Source organism: Numenius arquata, chromosome W (genome assembly GCF_964106895.1).
Source record: "Numenius arquata chromosome W, bNumArq3.hap1.1, whole genome shotgun sequence".
Classification (NCBI taxonomy): Eukaryota; Metazoa; Chordata; class Aves; order Charadriiformes; family Scolopacidae; genus Numenius; species Numenius arquata.
In genome coordinates, this window is record NC_133615.1 from 20,714,722 (window position 1) to 20,736,531 (window position 21,810).

Genomic DNA, 21,810 nt, shown 5'->3' on the forward strand with positions numbered 1-21,810 from the left:
TTATGCATTTCTTAAAGTACTCTTTAAAAAATAATATACAGTAAAATCAAAGTACACAGATCATGTAACCTAGCAGAAGTTTTAATAAGCTACCAGCTCCAGCCTACATAAAACCCAAACAGATGTAGTTCAAAGGGTGTATACCATCTTTTTTAAAAATGCATGCAAAAAGGATGAATCTCACAATGAATTTTAATAATATTATATTCCTATTATAAGTTATTGGTTAATTAATCCTGTATATTAATGGACAGAATCTCTCAAAACTAAATAAAGCTCACCCTCCTACAAAGCAGAGCAAACTTCATGCTCCACCAGGGCCTTGCAAAACCAGAGAATACGAATAGAGAAAACCTCACTTATCTGAAAAATATAAGAAACAAACAAACCAACAAACAAAACAACTATCCCCAAGACACAAACCAAACCATTAACTTTCCAATAGCATGTTTCTACAGCTGTAAGTAAGCATCATCATTCTCCAGTATGAAAGCAACTCTGGACATAAAGTGCTCTTTGGTCCTGTAAAGTAGAATGTTATTCTATTGCTTATCCCCACCAAAATATTTTCTGATAGACAGAAAGAAAATATTATACAACTATTTTCATAAAAGTGTGTATTATGTTTAATTCTCCACTTGGGTTTTCTATTAACCTTCCAGAGAGTTGTAAGATATTTTATATCTTTTACCTTCCATCCTCCAGCTGGAGAGCTCTCAGTCCTGCCAGTAAAGCATCTTTATTTACTCGACTTAAATCATCTCCAAGAATAACCAGACACGAAAGACCTGTATAAGTCATTGCTATGTGCCCGCTATCATAGGGATGAGACATACCAGGACCCTTAAGGGAAAAAAAAAAAAAAGAAAGAAAAAAACCCACATCATAAGAACTTATATTACAATCACGTATTCATTTTTTATTATTAGAGATAAACAAAGTTCATTTCCCTTCACTAATAATGGTTAGACTGAATGCATCCCACTCTACTTTTCTGATTGAAAGTAAATTAATGCGCAGCTCTGCTACCCTTGTAAACAGCTCATCAGTAGGAAGCTGTGGAACAGGACTATGCCAACACTGATTCATGCAAGAGTTAAGCAAAAAGAATCAAATGTGCTGAACCATATCTAAGTTTATCCCTGGCAGCTGGAGGTACTCTGTTAAATAGCCCTACCTCTACAGGTTCCTTCTGCAAAGATTTTAGAACCTAATGATCTACAAGTAGAAAGAAGTATGAGGGATTATTTGTAATCTCTCTGTCAGTTGAAGGGAAAACAAATAAGCCCCTCATCTACTTCCAACTATATTATAAAAAAATAATCATAGTTTAAACAAACTACTTGCATAAGAAATAAAGTAAACTACGAAGCTAAAATGAGAGTTAAATGCTGACTAGTTAAATGGTACAAACCCAAAAAGGAGGGAGATAGATACAGTTGTCCTAAAATTACTATTTCTCTTTGTGATATTTATTAGATACATCCTGGACTGTACCGATGCATGACAACACAAACCACATGTAACAAGATGACTTTGGATACTTAGGATGGTACTTAAGATGGATCAATTTGGAAGAACTGGAAGATGACTTTTTTTTTATTATTATTATTTTAAAGAGCTATAAAAGCAGTACATAAACAAGTTAAACCAGATTATGTTATGGGTACACAGTATTTTTCAGGCCAAATCATGCTTGTTTCCCAAGCCAGAAAATGTTATTTTAAATAAGAAGCTAGGATAAAAATACCTATTGCCCACTGTTCTCATACTAGGGAATCACATTGCGGCACGCAGGGACAAAACAAGGTGAAAGTGGCTGCAGCAGCACTGAAAAAGCTCTAGCTACTCAACAGAGAAGGTGAAAGAGGAATGCTGAGAGCTGCCCCTCCAATCCCTCATTTCTGACTCCGGGGTCTCTGTCAAGAAGTGGGACAAAAATCTCAGTAGTCATAGCTGGCTCCCACTCCTGTCCCTGAGCTAGCGCTCCCATCACTCTCTCTGGTCCCAGACACACTTCCCCATGGGGCACCCCATAGACAGAGGACAAGTGCATACTCAAATGGGTTGGAGAATTATTGCAGTTGTGAAAAAAAGATTTTCCTGGGTGCATGACAGGCTCTAATCTCTGAAGGAATAACTTGGCCTATCATACCATAATTTTATTATAAGCAGCTTAACCCTTGTGATGTATCAACACATTTGAAATGTAGATTTTCACTCTAAAAATCCATATATATAGAAAGAGAGTGATACAAAGTTGCTCTGTCACAGAAAAGTATTCAGTTTCATGTAACCAATTAATTTACTTTTAAACAAAGCGAGTCTCTGCTGAAAATCCAAATTTGAACCAATTCTGGCTCTAAAAGGATTCTCACTGTCCCAGCTCAGTAGCTAAAACTTCTCACATATTTTGTCAAATGAAATACACAACGCACATTAGCAGATGAAAAAAATCTGGAAAGGTTCTTCAATATTTAGTACCAAATGCCTACAAAAAGTCACATCGGCAACTATGAAGAAAACTAAGTTTCCAAACAGAGAATCATAGAACGGTGTGGATCAGAAGGGACCTTTAAAGATTATCTAGGTCCAATCTAGATGATCACTAGATCAGGTTGCTCAAAGCCCCATCCAACCTGACCTTGAATACTTCCAGGAATGGGGCATCCACAACTTCCCTGGGCAACCTGTTCAAGCGTCTCACCACCCTCATCGTAAAAAATGTCCTCCTTAGGTCCAAACTAAATCTACTCTCTGTCAATTTAAAACCATTGCTTCTTGTCCTGTACTACAGGCCCTGGTAAAAAGTCTTTTTTCATCTTTCTTATAAGCCCCCTTTAAGTACTGAAAGGCTGCAAGAATGTCTTTTCCTTTCTTCTGCATTTTTCTTCTGAGCTTCTTCACAACAAAGAAATTTTCTTGAGCATTGTCCTGGTTCCGGCGGGGATAGGGTTAATTCTCCCCAGGATCTAGCAGGGACACAGGTATTCCATCCCATGTGAGCCATGCCCAGGGCGTAGCCTGGGGGGGGAGAGAGAGCAGCTGCCACGAGGTTCTTTCTTGCTGTCTGAGGTGCTGCCCCAGGGGTGGAAACACAGCCCCACCATTTGCCATGGGCTGATCCAGACTGCATTGGAACAGGGTGAAGCTCCGGAACATCTGCAGTGCATTGACGACATCATCATATGGGGCAACACAGCAGAAGATGTTTTTGAGAAGGGGAATAAAATACTTTGAATCCTTCTGAAAGCTGGTTTTACCATAAAATGAAGTAAGGTCAAGGGACCTGCACAGGAGATCCAGTTTTTAGGAATAAAATGGCGAAATGGACACTGTCAGATCCTGATGGATGTGATCAATAAAATAGCAGCTATGTTTCCACCAACTAGAAAAAAGGAAATACAAGCTGTCTTAGGCATTGTGGGTTTCTGGAGGATGCGTTGCCCAGATTACAGTCTGACTGTGAGCCCTCTGTATCAAGTAACCCGGAAGAAGAATGATTTTAAATGGGGTCCTGAGCAACGACAAGCTTTTGAACAAATTAAACAGGAAATAGTCCACGCAGTAGCTCTGGGGCCAGTCCGGGTGGGACAAGAAGTTAAAAATGTGCTCTACAACACAGCTGGGGAGAACAGCCCGACCTGGAGCCTCTGGCAGAAAGCGCCAGGGGAGACTCGAGGTCGACCCCTAGCATTTTGGAGTCGGGGATACAGAGGATCCAAAGCCCGCTATACTCCAACAGAAAAGGAGATATTGGCAGCGTATGAAGGGGTTCGAGCTGCTTCGGAAGTGGTTGGTTCAGAAGCACAGCTCCTCTTAGCCCCTCGACTGCCGGTGCTGGGCTGGATGTTCAAAGAAAGGGTCCCTGCCACACATCATGCAACGGATGCTTCATGGAGTAAGTGGATTGCACTGATCATGCAGCGAACTCAAATGGGAAACCCCAGTTGCCCAGGAATTCTGGAAGTGATCATGGACTGGCCAGAAGGCAAGGATTTTGGAATGTCACAGGAGGAGGAGGTCACGCCTGCGGAAGAGGCCCCACCGTATAATAAACTACCAGAATCACAGAATCTTCTTGGTTGGAAGGGACCTTTAAGATCATCGAGTCCAACCAACAAAAAAAAAAACCACAAACAAAACAAACAAACAAAAAAAACCCAAAAACCAAAAAACAAAAACAACACAAAACCAAAAAAACCACAACACCAAAACCAAACCAAAACAAACACCCACAACCCCACACCACACCCACCCACAAACAGATGCAAACCAACAGTCTTGGGCATTAGAGCATGCCCTGAAGTGCCATGTCTACACGTTCCTTAAATACCTCCAGGGATGGTGACTTCACCACCTCCCTGGGCAGGCTGTTCCAGTGACTGACCACTCTCTCAGTAAAGTAATTCTTCCTAATATCTAATCTAAACCTCCCCTGCCGCAGCTTCAGACCATTTCCTCTGGTCCTGTCATTATTCACTTGGGAGAAGAGGCCAACACCCACCTCTCTACAACCTCCTTTCAGGGAGTTGGAGAGGGCAATGAGGTCTCCCCTCAGCCTCCTCTTCTCCAGACTAAAAAAAACCTGGACACAGTACTCGAGGTGAGGCCTCACCAGTGCCAAATACAGAGGCACCATCACTTCCCTACTCCTGCTGGCCACACTGTTCCTGATACAAGCCAGGATGCCGTTGGCCGCCTTGGCCACCTGGGCACACTGCTGGCTCATGTTAAGCCGGCTGTCCACCAACACCCCCAGGTCCTTTTCTGCCAGGCAGCTTTCCAGCCACTCTTCCCCAAGCCTGTAGCGTTGCCTGGGGTTGTTGTGACCGAAATGCAGGACCCGGCACTTGGCCTTATTAAACCTCATCCCATTGGCCTTGGCCCATTGATCCAACCTGTCCAGGTCCCTCTGTAGAGCCTTCCTACTGTCAAGCAGATCAACTCTCCCACCTAGCTTGGTGTCATCTGCAAACTTACTGACGGTGCACTCAATCCCCTTATCTAGAACATCAATAAAGATATTAAACAAGACTGGCCCCAAAACTGAGCCCTGAGAAAATGAGAAGAGATATGCCCTGTTCACCAATGGATCCCGCCAGATTGTGGGAAAGCATAGAAAGTGGAAGGCTGCCGTGTGGAGTCCTACAAGACGAGTTGCAGAAGCCACTGAAGGACAAGGTGAATCAAGCCAGTTTGCAGAGGTGAAAGCAATTCAGCTGGCTTTAGACATTGTCGAGTGAGAAAAATGGCCAGTACTTTATCTCTATGATTCATGGATGGTGGCAAATGCCTTGTGGGGGTGGTTACGGCAGTGGAAGCAGAGCAACTGGCAGCACAGAGGCAAACCTATTGGGGCTGCTGAATTGTGGCAAGATATCACTGCCCGGATAGAGAATCTGGTTGTGAAAGTACGTCATGTAGATGCCCATGTACCCAAGAGCCGGGCCACTGAGGAACATTAGAACAACCAGCAAGTGGATCGAGCTGCTAAGTGGCTCAGGTGGATCTGGACTGGCAACATAAGGGTGAATTATTCATAGCTCGATGGGCCCATGACTCCTCAGGCCATCAAGGAAGAGACGCCACATACAGATGGGCTTGTGACCAAGGGGTGGATTTGACCATGGACACTATTGCACAGGTCATCCACGAATGTGAGACGTGCTGCAATCCAGCAAGCCAAGCGATTAAAGCCTCTTTGGTATGGAGGACGATGGCTGAAATATAAATATGGGGAGGTCTGGCAGATCGATTATATTACACTCCCACAAACCCCTCAAGGCAAGCGCCATGTGCTCACAATGGTGGAAGCAACCACCGGATGGCTGGAAACATACCCTGTGCCCCATGCCACTGCCCAGAACACCATCCTGGGCCTTGAAATGCAAGTCCTGTGGTGACATGGCACCCCAGAGAGAATTGAGTCGGATAAGGGGACTCATTTCCGAAACAGCCTCATTGACACCTGGGCCAAAAAGCATGGCATTGTCTGGGTATATCACATTCCCTATCATGCACCAGCCTCTGGGAAGATAAAACAGTACTGTTAAAAACTACACTGAGAGCAATGGGCGGTGGGACTTTAAAACATTGGGATACACATTTAGCAAAAGCTACCTGGCTAATTAACACCAGGGGGTCTACCAATCGAGCTGGCCCTGCCCAATCAAAACTTCCACATACTGTAGAAGGAGATAAAGTCCCTGTAGTGCACATGAAGAATATGTTAGGGAAGACAGTCTGGGTTAGTCCTGCCTCAGGCAAAGGCAAACCCATCCGTGGGATTGCTTTTGCTCAAGGACCTGGGTGTACTTGGTGAGTGATGCGGAAGGATGGGGAAGTTCGATGTGTACCTCATGGGGACCTGATTTTGGGCATGAATAGCCAATGAATGAAATTGTATGATGTTAGTTGCTAAATGACCCTGCCACTGTACATCTTCAGTTCTATAACTGCTATTGGTTGTACTATAATAAGAATCACCCAACCTAATGACAGATGAGCTTTGATGAAATCGAGTGAAGTGCAGCGGTAATGGGATCAGAACTGACCTCAGCAGCTGGCGCCCAGCAACTTCATCAAGATCAACATCTTCAACCCTCAGACCATGGGTATAGGCTGCACCAGATACACCAGTCATGAGCTCCGAATACAGCATGCAACAGTCCAGCACCACACACCATCTTGCCTGCCCCGAGAGAATGTTCTAATAGATGGAGCCCAAAGTCATGGATTAAATGAACTCAACAGATATTTTAGAGGGATGGCCCATAGACTAAGGACATTATATCTGTATGGATATATATGTACATATATATATGACAGGGGAAAGTGATAGCATTTAATTGGAAACTGTAAGATCTGGGCATGGCGTAGATGGTGGTGGATAATGTCCTGGTTCCAGCGGGGATAGGGTTAATTCTCCCCAGGATCTAGCAGGGACACAGGTATTCCATGCCCGGTGTAGCTGGGAGCTGGCCAGGGGAGGGGGCAGGAAGTCGAAGCTTGGGAGCCGGCTGGGGCGGTGAGCGGTGGTATCTTAATCGTGTTTGTATATTCCTCTGTGTTACTGTTATTGTATTCTTGTTCCCTTTGCTGTTCTGTTAAACTGCCTTTATCCCAACCCATGAGTTTTGCCTTTTTCTTCCGATTCAGGGCCGTGAAGGGGGGAGAGGGGGTGATAAGGGGAACTAACACTCAAGGGTTAATAGTAGAGCCATTGCTTGGCTTAAGCTGTGTATCTATAGCCTTAAGCCATTGCCAAGGTGTTTAGGCAAAGAAAGGATGTGTTGAAACCATAAAGTGGTCACATCGGCCTCACTGGGAGATAAGGGAACAATTGGTATTCAAAGAAGAAACCCAGTTGTCTTGAGAGAGCGATCATCTGGTTTCCCAGTCCTGTGGCCTGGAGCAGCACATTAACATTAAAGGTGAGAGGTACACAGCGAGGAAGACATACGGCCTTCATCCCCGAGACCCTGGCCCACGACCACCAGGAGGCACTGCGCATGCACAGCTGGGAGGAGTTAAAGGCGGAGACTATGGAAATGATTTCTCGGAACTCATTGTAATAAAGACCGCCTTTTCGGGGAAAGATTATGGATATGTATAGGCGTCCCTTGAATATGTAAGGCTTGATTGTATAAATCCTAAGCTAACTGCCGCGGTGGGCGCACACGATTGTGGTGGGGCGACCCCCGTGCTGCCCGACGCCAAACACACCTACTTTACAACCTCACAGGTTGTGGAGTCTGCTTTCCGCACGTCAGGGTGGGCGAGAGAGCGGCTGCCACGTGGTTCTTTGTTGCCTTCTGAGGCTAAACCACGACAAGCATTTTTTCTGAATTCTCTTTCTCCTTCAAGATTTCTTCTTTTTCTTGATGCTCTGGGGACCCCCAGAGCTGGATGCAGTACTCCAGGTGGGGTCTCACAAGAGCAGAGTAGATATAGTGAAACAGCTCATTTTTCATTTTGAAAATTCTGTTTCCAGAGGAAGATTATATTTACTAAGCAAATGAGAATTATGCTAAGGAAATTCAGGCTTGAGGTTTTAAAACCATGGTTACAGAAATTCTATGCAAATGTCTTAACTACTACGAAGGCGCTTGGATATTCAATAAATTTCCTAAGGCATCTGTAAATCTCAAAAGAATATTCCCCTTTAAGTGGCAATTTTTCACACCGTGTCAACACAAAGTAACTGAAAATTCCTGCTTTCTCTAAATTGTATTTTTCTATATACACACACATCCATATTGTCTGCAAAGCTTTGGTAACCTACAAACATTTTAAAATAACTGGGTCTTTATTTTTTGTGTGAATGCAGGTATTTCTTTTACACTATCGTTCGCTGCAATAAAAACAGATTACAGAAGTGTTATAAGCACATATATTGTATGCTCATGATACAAAATAACAGCCCCCCCACCAAACAGTATCAATCTCTACAGTATCTAGACAACGTACAAATTTTATCTCCTCTTTCTTTTCCATGCAAACATTTCAACGTGTAGGTAGCATGCTGTTTTTCCAAATACAGGATTTCGGCAATCCCAGAGGTGTATAAAACTTTGTGCTCTACCCTACTAGCAAACTACAAAATATTTCAATAAAATTAAATTAAACACAAGATTCAGAATCAAGTATGAGATCATATAAACAAATTATTACAAGGCATACTCACAAAGGACGAGATGAAGTTTCACATGTAAAATTACTCTAGGGTTTTGGGAGTTTTTGAGGGCCTGACAAATCTTTGTTCACCGTACATGCTTTTTTTAAAACGTAAAAGAAATATAATTTGTTCAAATTTTAAATGCACTGGAATTCACTTTATTTAGATATATATATATTTAGAAATATTTAGATATTTAAATATCTATATTTATTCATTAGTCTGCTCTAGGCTCCATGGAATTATTTCAAGCTTGTCATGATACAAATCATCACATATTATGTTTTACCTACACGTAATAATATATACTTCATACACTAATTCAATTAACACACCTGGGCTTGAATAAATGGGTTTCTTTGAGGGGACATAATTTAGAAGAACTAGACATTCCAGACAAAAAAAGAAAAAATTACTTTTGTAGAAACTGGTCCTGTGACAATTTTATGCCAAAAAGTAGAACTGAAATGTTTGTTTGTTTGAATTTATTTTTCTGAAAGGAAAAGATTACAACAAGTTTTAAAGGTTTTGTAAGATAGTTGCTAATGCTTCAAAAATTTTTATGGATGGGAGAAAGTCTTTTGTGATTAAAGTAAGACTAATCAATGGCTCCATTACACATATGTACACCCTTGTATTGAGCTAGATAACCTTGAGCGGGGCTTAGGTTTTTGGTAGGTTTGGTTTTTTTAATGTTTAAAATATTTTTCAAATTATCTAACAACATTCCTTTCCTTTAACCAAACTATAGAAAAAAATGATCATATGCATTTGAAGAAGAACTTTTTTTTTCTAAGGTAACTTTAAATTTCAAACTTACATAAGCAAAGATGAACCCTCCTCAGAAGCTCCCAACTGCTTTTTCTGGCATAGGCATTTGAATTATTGAAAGAAAAGAAAAATAAAAAACAACAACAAAAAAAGCGCCCAAAAAATCAACCAAAACCCACCCAAAAATAAAAAAGCCCTCTTCAAGAATATCTAGAATCATAGAATCGTTTTGGTTGGAAGAGAGCTTTAAGATCATCAAGTCCAACCATTAACCTAGCACTGCCAAGTTACCATTCAACCATGTCCCTTAGCACTACATCTACACATCTTTTAAATACCTCCAGGGACGACGACTCCACCACTTCCCTGGGCAGCCTGTTCCAATGCTTGACAACCCTTTCAGTGAAGACATTTTTCCTAATATCCAATCTAAATCTCCCTTGGTGCAACTTGAGGTCATTTCCTCTTGTCCCATCACTTGTTACTTGGTAGAAGAGACCAACCCCCACCTTGCTACAACCTCCTTTCAGGTAGTTGGAGAGGGCAATGAGGTCTCCTGTTAGCCTCCTTTTCTCCAGGCTAAACAACCCCAGTTCCCTCAGCTGCTCCTCATAAGACTTGTTCTCTAGACCCCTCACCAGCTTTGTTGCCCTTCTCTGAACACACTCCAGTACCTCAATGTCTTTCTTGTAGTGAGGGGCCCAAAACTGAACACAGTACTCACGGTGGGGCCTCACAGTGCCGAGAACAGGGGAACGATAATTTCCCTAGTCCTGCTGGCCACACTATTTCTAATACAAGCCAGGATGCTATTGGGTGCCTTGGCCACCTGGGTACACTGCTGGCTCATATTCAGCCGGCTATCGATCAACACCCCCAGGTCCTTTTCCACCAGGCAGCTTTCCAGCCACACCTCCCCAAGCCTGTAGCGCTGCATGGGATCATTGTAACCCAAGTGCACGACCCAAGTGCACGACCCAGCGCTTAGCCTTGTTGAACCTCATACCATTGGCGGAGTGCAAAAAACCCTGTTTCCCAGATTTTCCACAATTCTGTAGTTAATATTATAAAAAAGACACACGATCATTTACTGCCTAATTGAAAAACTTTTTCCCCCACACTTAACTAACCTTGGATGGATTGAATGGCATCCCTAAATATGAAGAGCCTCTGAATCCACAGCGATTCAAATTTGAGCCTGGAAAAGGAAGAAAAATAAAGAGTCAACTAATTTTCTTTGCCGAAACATTCATTATAAACCATAATTCTCCAGTCAAGATCAAAACCTGCTAGTTCAACACCATTTGCAGTATTACCAGCATTTGTATGTGTCCTTTCAGTATATTCCCAACCTCAGCTTGTTATCAATATGAAAAGGAAAAAACAAACAAACAAACAAACAAAAAACCAATTAAGAAAACCAAAAGCAAACTGGATCCTGGTGTAATGACAAAGCAAGCCTTTTTTTATTTGGTGGAAATATATTGTTCATGCAGACATACAATTATCTTCCATGCTCTCAAAAATCTTTAAAAAATGACTCCCCTGGAAAAGTGCTGAGAGTTAACAGATTTTTTTTCTCCTCTTGATTCCTGCCTGGTTATACTATCTGCTCCTAAATAGAATTGTTTTAAAATACTTTGCAACATGTACAAGAACAAACAATTTACAGTTTTAAGCTAGTACTGATTTAACTCAATACAGTCAGAATGAAATAGTTAATATGAAAGACAAATTTTTAATGGAGCTATTCCTCTCCCATCTAAAATTCAGGTACAAAAACATTTTACCAATCAAACATTTATTTCAGTGATTCAGATGTGACTTGTTTTAAATATGTCATAGCGTCTGAGCATGAAGTACAAAGAAGTGTGTACTGCATATTGTCTAGAGCTAAGTACAGGTTTCCAGGGCTCAAATCTGCTTCTGCACTGCAAAAACTCAACTGCTTCACTCCTCAACATCCAAAGGTAAAAGCCTAATGAATGCTCTAATTCATTAGCACCAAGGTGTTCTTAAATTCTCTCCCCCTCCCCCCAATTTAAGCCTCAAATCTAAAAATCCTCATGTAAATTAGGGAAATTTGCACCAGACTAAGTGCAATAGTTATAATATTGAAAGCCCTAAAAAAGATCACTAAGCAATGTGGTACATCAATTGTAATCCACTTTATCAACACATTAACTTCTAACTTTAAATACATTCTGCATATATGCAACATCTAAATTTGAAGTACTTCAAATGATACAAGCTTCTATGTAATTACAGTGTGCGATTTCTCTGTCAGACAAGTCTTTGAAAATAACTTCCATGGAGTGAACTTTCACTTAACATAAGAAAACACCTGCAATTCTCCACTTCTTCCACCATCCACCTTTCAACCAAAAGGTTTTTTTAATGACAAGTGTAATGAAGTCAGTTCATCATGCATATAAGTCATACCAACAAAGTGAAAAAGGCTCAAAGAAGGGGACTTCAGATGAATTCGTACCAGTGTAAACAGACTCAGGTATGGTGGTGATGCCACAGGGCAGTTTTCCCCAGCACGTGTTGGAGCAGCTGTCCCTGCTAGGGTAGAGGCTTCAATGCAGATAGGAGCAGCCTCACATTCGCAGGCCCTGGTCCTCATGGGGGTCTTCAACCACCCCGATACAGAAACATAAAATCATAGAATGGTTAGACTTGGAAGGGACCTTAAAAATCATTGAGTTCCAACCCCCCTGCCATGGGCAGGGACACCTCCCACTAGACCAGGTTGCTCAAAGCCCCATCCAGCCTGGTCTTGAACACCTCCAGGAATGGGGCATCCACAACTTCCCTGGGCAACCTGTTCCAGTGTCTCACCACCCTCACAGTAAAGAATTTCTTTCTAGTATCTAATCTAAAACTCCCCTCTTTCAATTTAAAACCGTTACCCCTCGTCCGATTGCAACATTCCCTGATAAAGAGTGCCTCTCCAGCTCTCCTGTAGGCCCCCTTTAAGTACTGGAAGGCTGTTATAAGGTCTCCCTGGAGCTTTCTCTTCTCCAGGCTGAACAACCCCAACTCTCAGCCTGTCCTCATAGCATAGGTGATCCAGCCCTCTGATCATTTTCATGGCCCTCCTCTGGACTCGCTCCAACAACTCCTTATGTTGGGGGCCCCAGAGCTGGACACAGTACTCCAGGCAGAGGTCTCATGAGAGCAGAGCAGAGGGGTAGAATCACCTCCCACAACCTGCTGGCCATGCTTCTTGTGATGCAGCCCAGGATGCGGTTGGCTTTCTGGGCTTCCAGCACACATTGCTGGCTCATCTTGAGCTTCTCATCCACCAACACCCCCAAGTCCTTCTCCTCAGGGCTGCTCTCCAGCCATTCTCCGCCCAACCTGCATTTGTGCCTGGGATTGCCACGTCCCAGGTGCGGGACCCTGCACTTGGCTTGGTTGAACTTCATGAGGTTTGTACGGGCCCTCAGGCATGTCCAGGTCCCTCTGGATGGCATCCCTTCCCTCCAGTGTGTTGACCGCGCCACACAGTTTGGTGTCTTCGGCAAACTTGCTGAGGGTGCACTCAATCCCACTGTCCATGTCTCCAACAAAAATGTTAAACAGCACTGATCCCAGTACCGACCCCTGAGGAACACCACTTGACACTGGTCTCCACTTGAGCCGTTGACTGCAACCCTTTGAGTGCGGCCATCCAGCCAGTTCCTGATCCACCGAGTGGTCCATCCATCAAATCCATGCCTTTCCAATTTATAGACCAGGATGTCATGCGGGACAGTGTCAAATGCTTTGCATAAGTCCAGGTAGATGACGTCTGTTGCTCTGCCATTGTCTACCAAGGCTGTGGCAATATCGTAAAAGGCCACCAAATTTGTCAGGCATGATTGGCCCTTGGTGAAGCCATGTGGGCTGTCACCAATCACCTCCTTATTTTCCACGTGCCTTAGCAGAGATTCCAGGAGGATCTGCTCCATGATCTTGCCGGGCACAGAGGTGAGACTGGCCGGCCTGTAGTTCCCTGGGTCTTCCTTTTTTCTCTTTTTTGAATATTGGGGTTATGTTTCTCCTTTTCCAGTCAGTGGGAACTTCACCAGACTGCCACGACTTCTCAAATATGATGGAACACGGCTTAGCAACTTCGTCCGCCAGCTCCCTCAGGACCCGTGGATGGATTTCATCAGGTCCCATGGACTTATGCACCTTCAGGTTCCTTAGATGGTCTCGAACCTGATTTTCTCCTACTGTGGGCAGTTCTTCATTCTCACAGCCCCTGGTTTTGCCTTCTGTGACTTGGGCGGTGTGGTTAGGGCCAGTGAAGACCGAGGCGAAAAAGTCCTTCAGTAACTCAGCCTTTTCCATATCCTGGGTGACCAGGTCTCCTGTTTCCTTCCAGAGAGGGCCCACATATCTACTGGAGAGACAACACAGCAGGACATAAGGAGTCCAGGAGGTTCCTTGAGGGCATCAATGACAACTTCCTGACCCAAGTGATAGAGGAGCCAATGAGGAGAAGTGCTCTGCTGGACCTCATACTCACCACCAACAAGGTGCTCATTGGGGATGTGAAGGCAGAAGGCAGCCTTGGCTGCAGCGACCATGAGATGCTAGAGTCCAGGATCCTGAGGGGAAGGAACAGGGCAAAAAGCAAACTCACAGCTCCGGACTTCAGGAGAGCAAAATTTGGCCTCTTCAAAGATCTGCTTGGAAGAGTCCTGTGGGATAAGGCCCTGGAGGGAAGGGGGGCCCAAGAAAGCTGGTTAATACTGAAGGTTCACCTGCTCCAAGCTCAAGAGCAGTCCATGCCAACAAATACAAAGTCAGGCAAAAATGCCAGAAGGCCTGCATTGGATGAACAAGGAGCTCCTAGCCAAACTCAAACACAAAAAGGAAGCATACAGAAGATGGATGCAAGGACGGATAACCTGGGAGGAATACAGAAACATTGTCCAAGCATACAGGCATGAGGTTAGGAAAGCCAAAGCCCACCTGGAGTTAAATCTGGCAAGTGATGTCAAGAGCAACAAGAAGTACATAGGAGACAAAAGGAAGACTAAGGAAAATGTGGGCCCACTGCTGAATGAGGCAGGGCATCTGGTGATACAGGACATGGAAAAAGGCTGAGGTACTGAATGTCATCTTTGCCTCAGTCTTTACTAGCAAGACTCACCTTCAGGAATCCCAGGTCCCAGAGACCAGGGGAAAAGGCTGGAGCAAGGAAGACCCTTGGTGGAAGAGGATCAGGTCAGGGACTACTTAAGCAAACTGGACATAATTAGTCCATGGGGGGATGCATCCATGAGTGGTGAGGGAGCTGGAAGATGTCGTTGCAAGGACACTCTCGATAATCTAGGAACGATCATGGCAATTGGGAGAGGTGTCCGAAGACTGGAGGAAAGAAAATGTCCCTCCTATCTTCAAAAAGGGCAAGAAAGAGGACCCAGGGAACTACAGGTTGGTCAGCCTTACCTCGATCCCTGGGAAGGTGATGGAGTAGCTAATTCTGGAAACCATGAAAGTCTAGTTGGAGGCCAGTAACTAGTGGTGTACCCCAAGAGTCAATGCTGGATCCAATCCCATTTAAGATCTTCATTAATGGTCTGAATAACGGGGCAAAGTGGAACCTCAGCAAGTTTGCAGATGACAAAAAACTGGGAGGAGTGGCTGATATGTCAGAGGGTCATGCTGCCATCCAGAGGGACCTCAACAGGCTGGAGAAATGGGCTGACAGGAACTTCATGCAGTTCAACAAGGGAAAGTGCCAAGTCCTACGCTGGGAGAAGAACAACCCCAGGCACCAATGTATGTCTTATGTTCCTCTTTGTCTTTTTTTTTCTGTATTTCTCCTCTTTCTTTGCCCTCTGGCTTTTCTTGAAGATTTCTTTTCAGTCTTGGATCCCGCTTACTAATTTCAAATACTTTTGTGCTTTCACATTCCTGGGTTTGTTGCCAGCTGGTTGACAGAGGTGATCCTTCCCCTCTACTCAGCACTGGTGAGGCCACACCTGGAGTCCTGTGTCCACTTCCGGGCTCCCCAATACAAGAGAGACATGGACATAATGGAGAGAGACCAGCATAGGGCTACAAAGATGATTAAGGGACTGGAGCATCTCTCCTATGAGGAAAGGCTGAGATTGCCAATGAGGAGAGGTGCCATGCTGGACCTTGTTCTCACCAACAAGGAGGAGCTAGTGGGGAATGTCAAGCTCAAGGGCAGCCATGGCTGCAGTGACCATGAGATGGTGATGCTTAGGGCAGCGAGGAGGGCACACAGTAAGCTCACTACCCTGGACTTCAGGAGAGCAGAATCTGGCCACTTCAGGGATCTGCTTGGGAGAGTACCGTAGATAAAGCCCTGGAGGGGATAGGGGCCCAAGGAAACTGGTTAATATTCAAGGATCACCTCCTCCAAGCTCAAGAGCAATGTAGCCCAACAAAGAGGAAGTCAGACAAAAATGCCAGGAGGCTTGTATGGATGAACAAGGAGCTCCTGGACAATCTCAAAAGCAAAAAGGAAGCCTATAGAGGGTGGAAGCAAGCACAGGTAGCCTGGGAGGAAAACAGAAATTTTCTGAGCAGCCAGGGATCAGATTAGGAAAGCTAAAGCCCAAATAGAGTTATATCTGGCCAGGGATATCAAGGGCAACAAGAAAAGCTTCTACAGGTATGTCAGTGATAAAAGGAAGACTAGGGAAAATGTGGGCCCTCTCCAGAAGGAAATGGGAGACCTGGTCACCCAGGACATGGAGAAGGCTGAGGTAATCAATGACGCTTCTTGCCTCAGTCTTCACTGACAAGGGATCTAGTCACACCACCCAAGTCACAGAAAGGAAAGGCAGGGACTGGGAGAATGAGGTACTACCCTTTGTAGGAGAAGAGTAGATTCAAGACCATCTGAGGAACCTAAAGGTGCCCAAATCCATGGGACCTGATGAGATACATCCATGGGTCCTGAGGGAACTGGCGGATGAAGTTGCTAAGCCACTATCAATCATATTTGAGAAGTCATGGCAGTCCGGTGAAGTTCCCACTGACTGGAAAAGCGGAAACATAACCCCCATTTTTATAAAGTGAAAAAAGGAAGATCCAGGGAACTACAGGCCAGTCAGTCTGACCTCTGTGCCTGGCAAGATCATGGAGCAGATCCTCCTGGAAACTCTGCTAAGGCACATGGAAAACAAGGAGGTGATCGGTGACAGCCAACATGGCTTCACAAAGGGCAAGTCATGCTTGACAAATTTGGTGGCCTTCTATTACAGGGTTACAGTGTTGGTGCATAAGGGAAGAGCAACAGACATTATCTACCTTGACTTATGCAAAGCGTTTGACACTGTCCTACATGACATCCTTGTCTCTAAATTGGAGAGACATGGATTTGATGGATTTGGTGGATAAGGAATTGGCTGGATTGTTGCACTCAGAATTGTGGTCAGTGGCAATGTCCAAGTGGAGACCAGTGACGAGTGGTGTTCCTCAGGGATCAGTACTGGGATCAGTGCTGTTTAACATCTTTGTTGGAGACATGGACAGTGGGATGGAGTGCACCCTCAGCAAGTTTGCCGAAGACACCAAGCTGTGTGGTGCAGTCAATACACTGGAGGGAAGGGATGCCATCCAGAGGGACCTGGACAGGCTTGAGAGGTGGGTCCATGCAAACCTCATGAAGTTCAACCAGTCCAAGTGCAGGGTCCTGCACCTGGGACATGGCAATCCCAGGCACAAATACAGGTTGGGCGGAGAATGGATTGAGAGCAGCCCTGAGGAGAAGGACTTGGGGGTGTTGGTGGATGAGAAGCTCAAGATGAGCCAGCAATGTGTGCTGGAAGCCCAGAAAGCCAACCGCATCCTGGGCTGCATCACAAGAAGCATGGCCAGCAGGTTGTGGGAGGTGATTCTACCCCTCTGCTCTGCTCTCATGAGACCTCCGCCTGGAGTACTGTGTCCAGCTCTGGGGCCCCCAACATAAGGAGTTGTTGGAGCGAGTCCAGAGGAGGGCCATGAAAATGATCAGAGGGCTGGATCACCTATGCTATGAGGACAGGCTGAGAGTTGGGGTTGTTCAGCCTGGAGAAGAGAAAGCTCCAGAGAGACCTTATAGCAGCCTTCCAGTACTTAAAGGGGGCCTACAGGAAAGATGGGGAGGGACTCTTTTATCAGGGAATGTAGCAATAGGTAATGGTTTTAAATTGAAAGAGGGGAAATTTAGATATTAGGAAGAAATTCTTTACTGTGAGGGTGGTGAGACACTGGAACAGGTTGCCCAGGGAAGTTGTGGATGCCCCATTCCTGGAGGTGTTCAAGACCAGGCTGGATGGGGCTTTGAGCAACCTGGTCTAGTGGGAGGTGTCCCTGCCCATGGCAGGGGGGTTGGAACTCGGTGATCTTTAAGGTCCATTCCAACCCAAACCATTCTATGATTCTATGCTTCTATGAAATAAAAATGTGTTACAGTGAGGACAGCTCTTCAGTTAAGCAGAACTTGGAAGGATTCATACCCAGCATTTTCCTTTTAGACTGTAGTTTACAATTAATTACCAAAGTACAAACGGCAGTTTGAGACCCAAGTGCAGGTATGGTGTTAGTGGGTTACCTCAATTCCCTTCTTATGTGACAGCTACCATTAAAAAGTTTTATTAAAAATAAATCAAATCAGAATCTATTATTCCGTTTAGCTGCTAAATGTTTGTGTTTTAAAACTTTTCTTGTACTACTGAACTGTTATCAACCAAATCTCATCATTGATAATTTTCAAATGCTGGATTTTTAACTGTATTGCTATAATTGATTTAAAACTTATTTTGTCTATTTATTTACGTGACTTCTGGTCTTTAATCCCAGAGTTTATACACTGGCTCCTAGGAGAAACAGTCTCGGGTCCACAAAGAACAACATGACTCTTCAGTGTTCTCATTACTACATAATATCCAAAGGAAAGCTTTGTCTCCTTCTCCAAATAGAAGAACTTTGTTGTTAATGTGCATGCAATAAATGCTTTCTAGAGCTTCAGGATTAGAAGTGAATTGCTAAAATTGTAGCTGCAATTCTTGAATTTAAAAATAGGATCCTCATCTGAAGTGAAAACAACTCATGGCACGTTGATGTCATGTGTCTCTATTTTTTAAATTTTTTTTAAAGCTTCCTGTGTACATACAAGTTCAAATCTAAAGGGGAAACATTTATTTAATGAAAAAGGCCCATCTTTCATCTTTCAGTTTATGCACATCATCTCACTTTTGGTGAAGTTGGTTTTACTCTTTTATTGCAGGCTACTTGTACTTCTTATCTCATGTAATAGCTTAGTAGTGCTAATCAACTCTTCCCTACTTTCTTGAATTGCAAACAGATAGTCAGAATGAGAAATAACTTTAAAAATTAAATTAATTCCAGCAACATACCCTAATTAAAAGGATACTGATGTCCCTTGTAAAAAAATTGATGAAGTGATAAGTTCAGCACTTGCATAGTCAGTTGCAGCATCACATATTAATGCAGTTATGAAATGGTACCACCTAGCATTTGCTTTCGGAGTTAAGCATATTTAACCACTTTCTGAAAGACCTTAATATACAACAAAAAGTAATAAACATTTTATCAATCACTATATGACTGTTGAAAGCAGAACAAGAAAAAAACAGGAAAACTTGTCTTATTTGACAACAGAACTAAATAAATGTGATCCTTTTCCCAAGTCAAAAGGCTCCACGTTTACATCAAGAGTTGAAACTTCACCTTGAAGAAAGTCACATTACTTAAGTGTAGATCAGAAAGTCCTTATGATGTGTAACAGAGCTCCCAGTGATGACCACAGAAGGTTTATCCTAGGATCTCTTATGTTAGAGAAATGACATTTCTGTTATGTGACTTTTATGATTAACCTTTGATGGGAAGAGCTGTAACTTCTACCACTACTTCTTCCGTTTCAGGGTACATATGCATTCCTCTGGTTCCTAAGGCTTTTCTCATTTTGCTAAGTACGGGAGTAATTTTAAATGCACCATCAATAGCTTAAAATATATGAAGACGTCATAACTTTAACATAGGCTGACATAGTATACCCAGATAAAAGTAAACATGAGCATTTCTTAATGAACTAGGGCTAAAAAATAGATTATTCTTATAAATCAAAGCACTGGAATGTATCATAAAACGTAAAGTTACATTCTCTAAAACAGCAATCCACTACACATCCAGATAAATACTTCAAACCAGCCATTAAAAAAGGTTAAGTTAGGGGAGAAATCATATTTCTGCTCAAGAAATTGATGATCAGAAAGCTCAAATGTAACTAGGATCTCAAAAACAGTCAATGACATTTTCCCCGTTTTTATAAGTGCACAAGGAGAAAAAAAGCACAGCATTATTACAAATCTAAATTCAATCTTTGCAAAAAAAAAAACAAACCCAAAAAATCAAAACAACCCACAAACATTTTAGGTCTGTGGTCTAGAGCAATGGTTTTCAGCCTGCTAATGCATGGATCCTGGGGGTTCAGACCAGAAAGTGAAAGATGTCTCAGCTTTACTTAGGGCGCAGTTTCTTATTATAGCAAAGCCAGTGAAACATCCAGCTGTCAAAGTATGTAATCTTGCTCCCTCTTCCCCAGTGGGCTGGCACTAGCATTCCCAGCCAATTCAGTTCACAAAGGCAACGCAAAGCTAACCTTTCTGATAGACAGACAGACAGACAGATAGATAGATAGATAAATACATGCTTTTCTGCCACTTCAGCAAGTTAAACCAGCTCCCAGCAGGGTCAAACAAGTGCCAGTGTTGCTATAGGGGAGGATGGCAGATAAATATGGCCAAGGAACTGTAGGTCTGTAATTACATTACTTCAGCCCAAAGCTCGGGATTCACAATCTTTTTAAAGTGCTGAAGTGGTTTTACATGCAACCTGCAAGAAACAACTGGGGTACCTTTTTCTCACATTGCTAAGAGTTGCACTTCAAGATATTTATAATTATTTTGAAATTCTGTCTAGGAGCTGCTTTATGAGAGGGAAAACAGTAAAGTTATGACAAGAATCTGGAGAACAAGGAGTTGAAACAGGGTCTTCTGTCAATCCTTTTCTAATTTCACTAAGAAATATGCCTTATTCTGAAGAAATAATTTCTAATAAGGCCTGTAAAAGAGCACAGCCCCCCTCCTAATGAAAAAAAAAAAAGAAGGCTTTTTCAAAATTTCAGTGTCCTTCTAAAAGAAAACACAGTTTGATCTTACTACCATGAACACTGTTGGGGAATTTTTATGGTACCCCTCGAGGCGAATTAAACGCACGCTTGTGCTTAAATATAAAATAAAAAAACCAAACAAACAATGCATTGGGCAGAGTCCTACCACCATAAGCGGTTCTACAAGGAGTCTGCAAAGATGAGTCACGAGCAGATTCCTTATATACACTTGCACCGGCACCAACTGTGGTTCAATGGGACACCTCAGCCGGCTCTGTGGGTCCATCCTCCAGCAACAGCTTTGCTGCCCAAAGGTGGCCCCTGAGCGCTCCCATTCCAGGATGGCTACAAGACAATGCTGTGGCTGTTTCTTATCACCCAGGGAAACTTCTCTCCCTTACAGGGAGTCATTCTGTCTCTGGCATTCCTGCTTCCAGCCAGTTTAACCCCTTCTTGTAGTTGGGCCTTCTTGCCCTCCATGCCAGATCATTCCTCAGTCACAAATTACCACTGCTGAGCAGTTACAATTTGAATTTCCCCTTCAACACATAAACAAAACAAACACATGCTATTAGTCATGTAATGAGGTAGAGCTTTTACTAAATGTGAAGGAAAGGTAGCAATGGCCAAAAGCTATGGAAGTAAAAAACAAAATATTTTGCAAAAGTTATAGAAGACAGAGTCCTTTCCAATAAGTAGAAGACACCAAGGAAACCAAGCATCCAGCTAAGACTGTTAGGTTTGTGTGAGAGTTATCTAATGTGTGACATGCCATTCTCTCCAAATTACAACAGGTATTAAGTCAGGCTCTAAAACACTTGAGCTGAAATTAATGATGGTATTACTTTTTTGAATCTCCTATATTTCACATTTACAGTAAAACCACAGAGGAATATAGTCTATCCTGATGGACCTTAAGCTTTAGCTTCCTTTAGTGCATTTCAATTAGGTACACAGCGTGTGTGCACGCTTTCTTACTGAGCTAGACCAAGGTCTTCCTATATTAGTATATACAAACATATTACTTAATACTATCACAGTATATTTTGAGATTACAACAAATAAGTATTCTAAAAATTCAAATTCTGAATTTTCTACCAGGTTCTATAATACCCTACTACAATAGTTATTGGTAAAAGTAAACAGAAATTAAAGTTTAAAAAGTAAACAGTAACAACTGTTCTGTCCCCCATCCATTGCAAGCCCA

At 43.2% G+C, this 21,810-nt stretch overlaps 1 protein-coding gene across 1 annotated transcript in view; it reads right to left on the minus strand.

The window, feature by feature from the left end:
- LOC141476668 (geranylgeranyl transferase type-1 subunit beta-like) overlaps window positions 1-21,810 on the minus strand; it is a 63,109-nt gene that overhangs the window by 20,410 nt on the left and 20,889 nt on the right. The window contains exons 3-4 of the mRNA XM_074165468.1: window positions 10,582-10,649; window positions 692-843 (exon numbers count right to left, since the gene is read on the minus strand). Of these exons, the coding sequence (XP_074021569.1) occupies window positions 692-843; window positions 10,582-10,649 (220 nt within the window). The remainder of the gene's footprint in view (window positions 1-691; window positions 844-10,581; window positions 10,650-21,810) is intronic.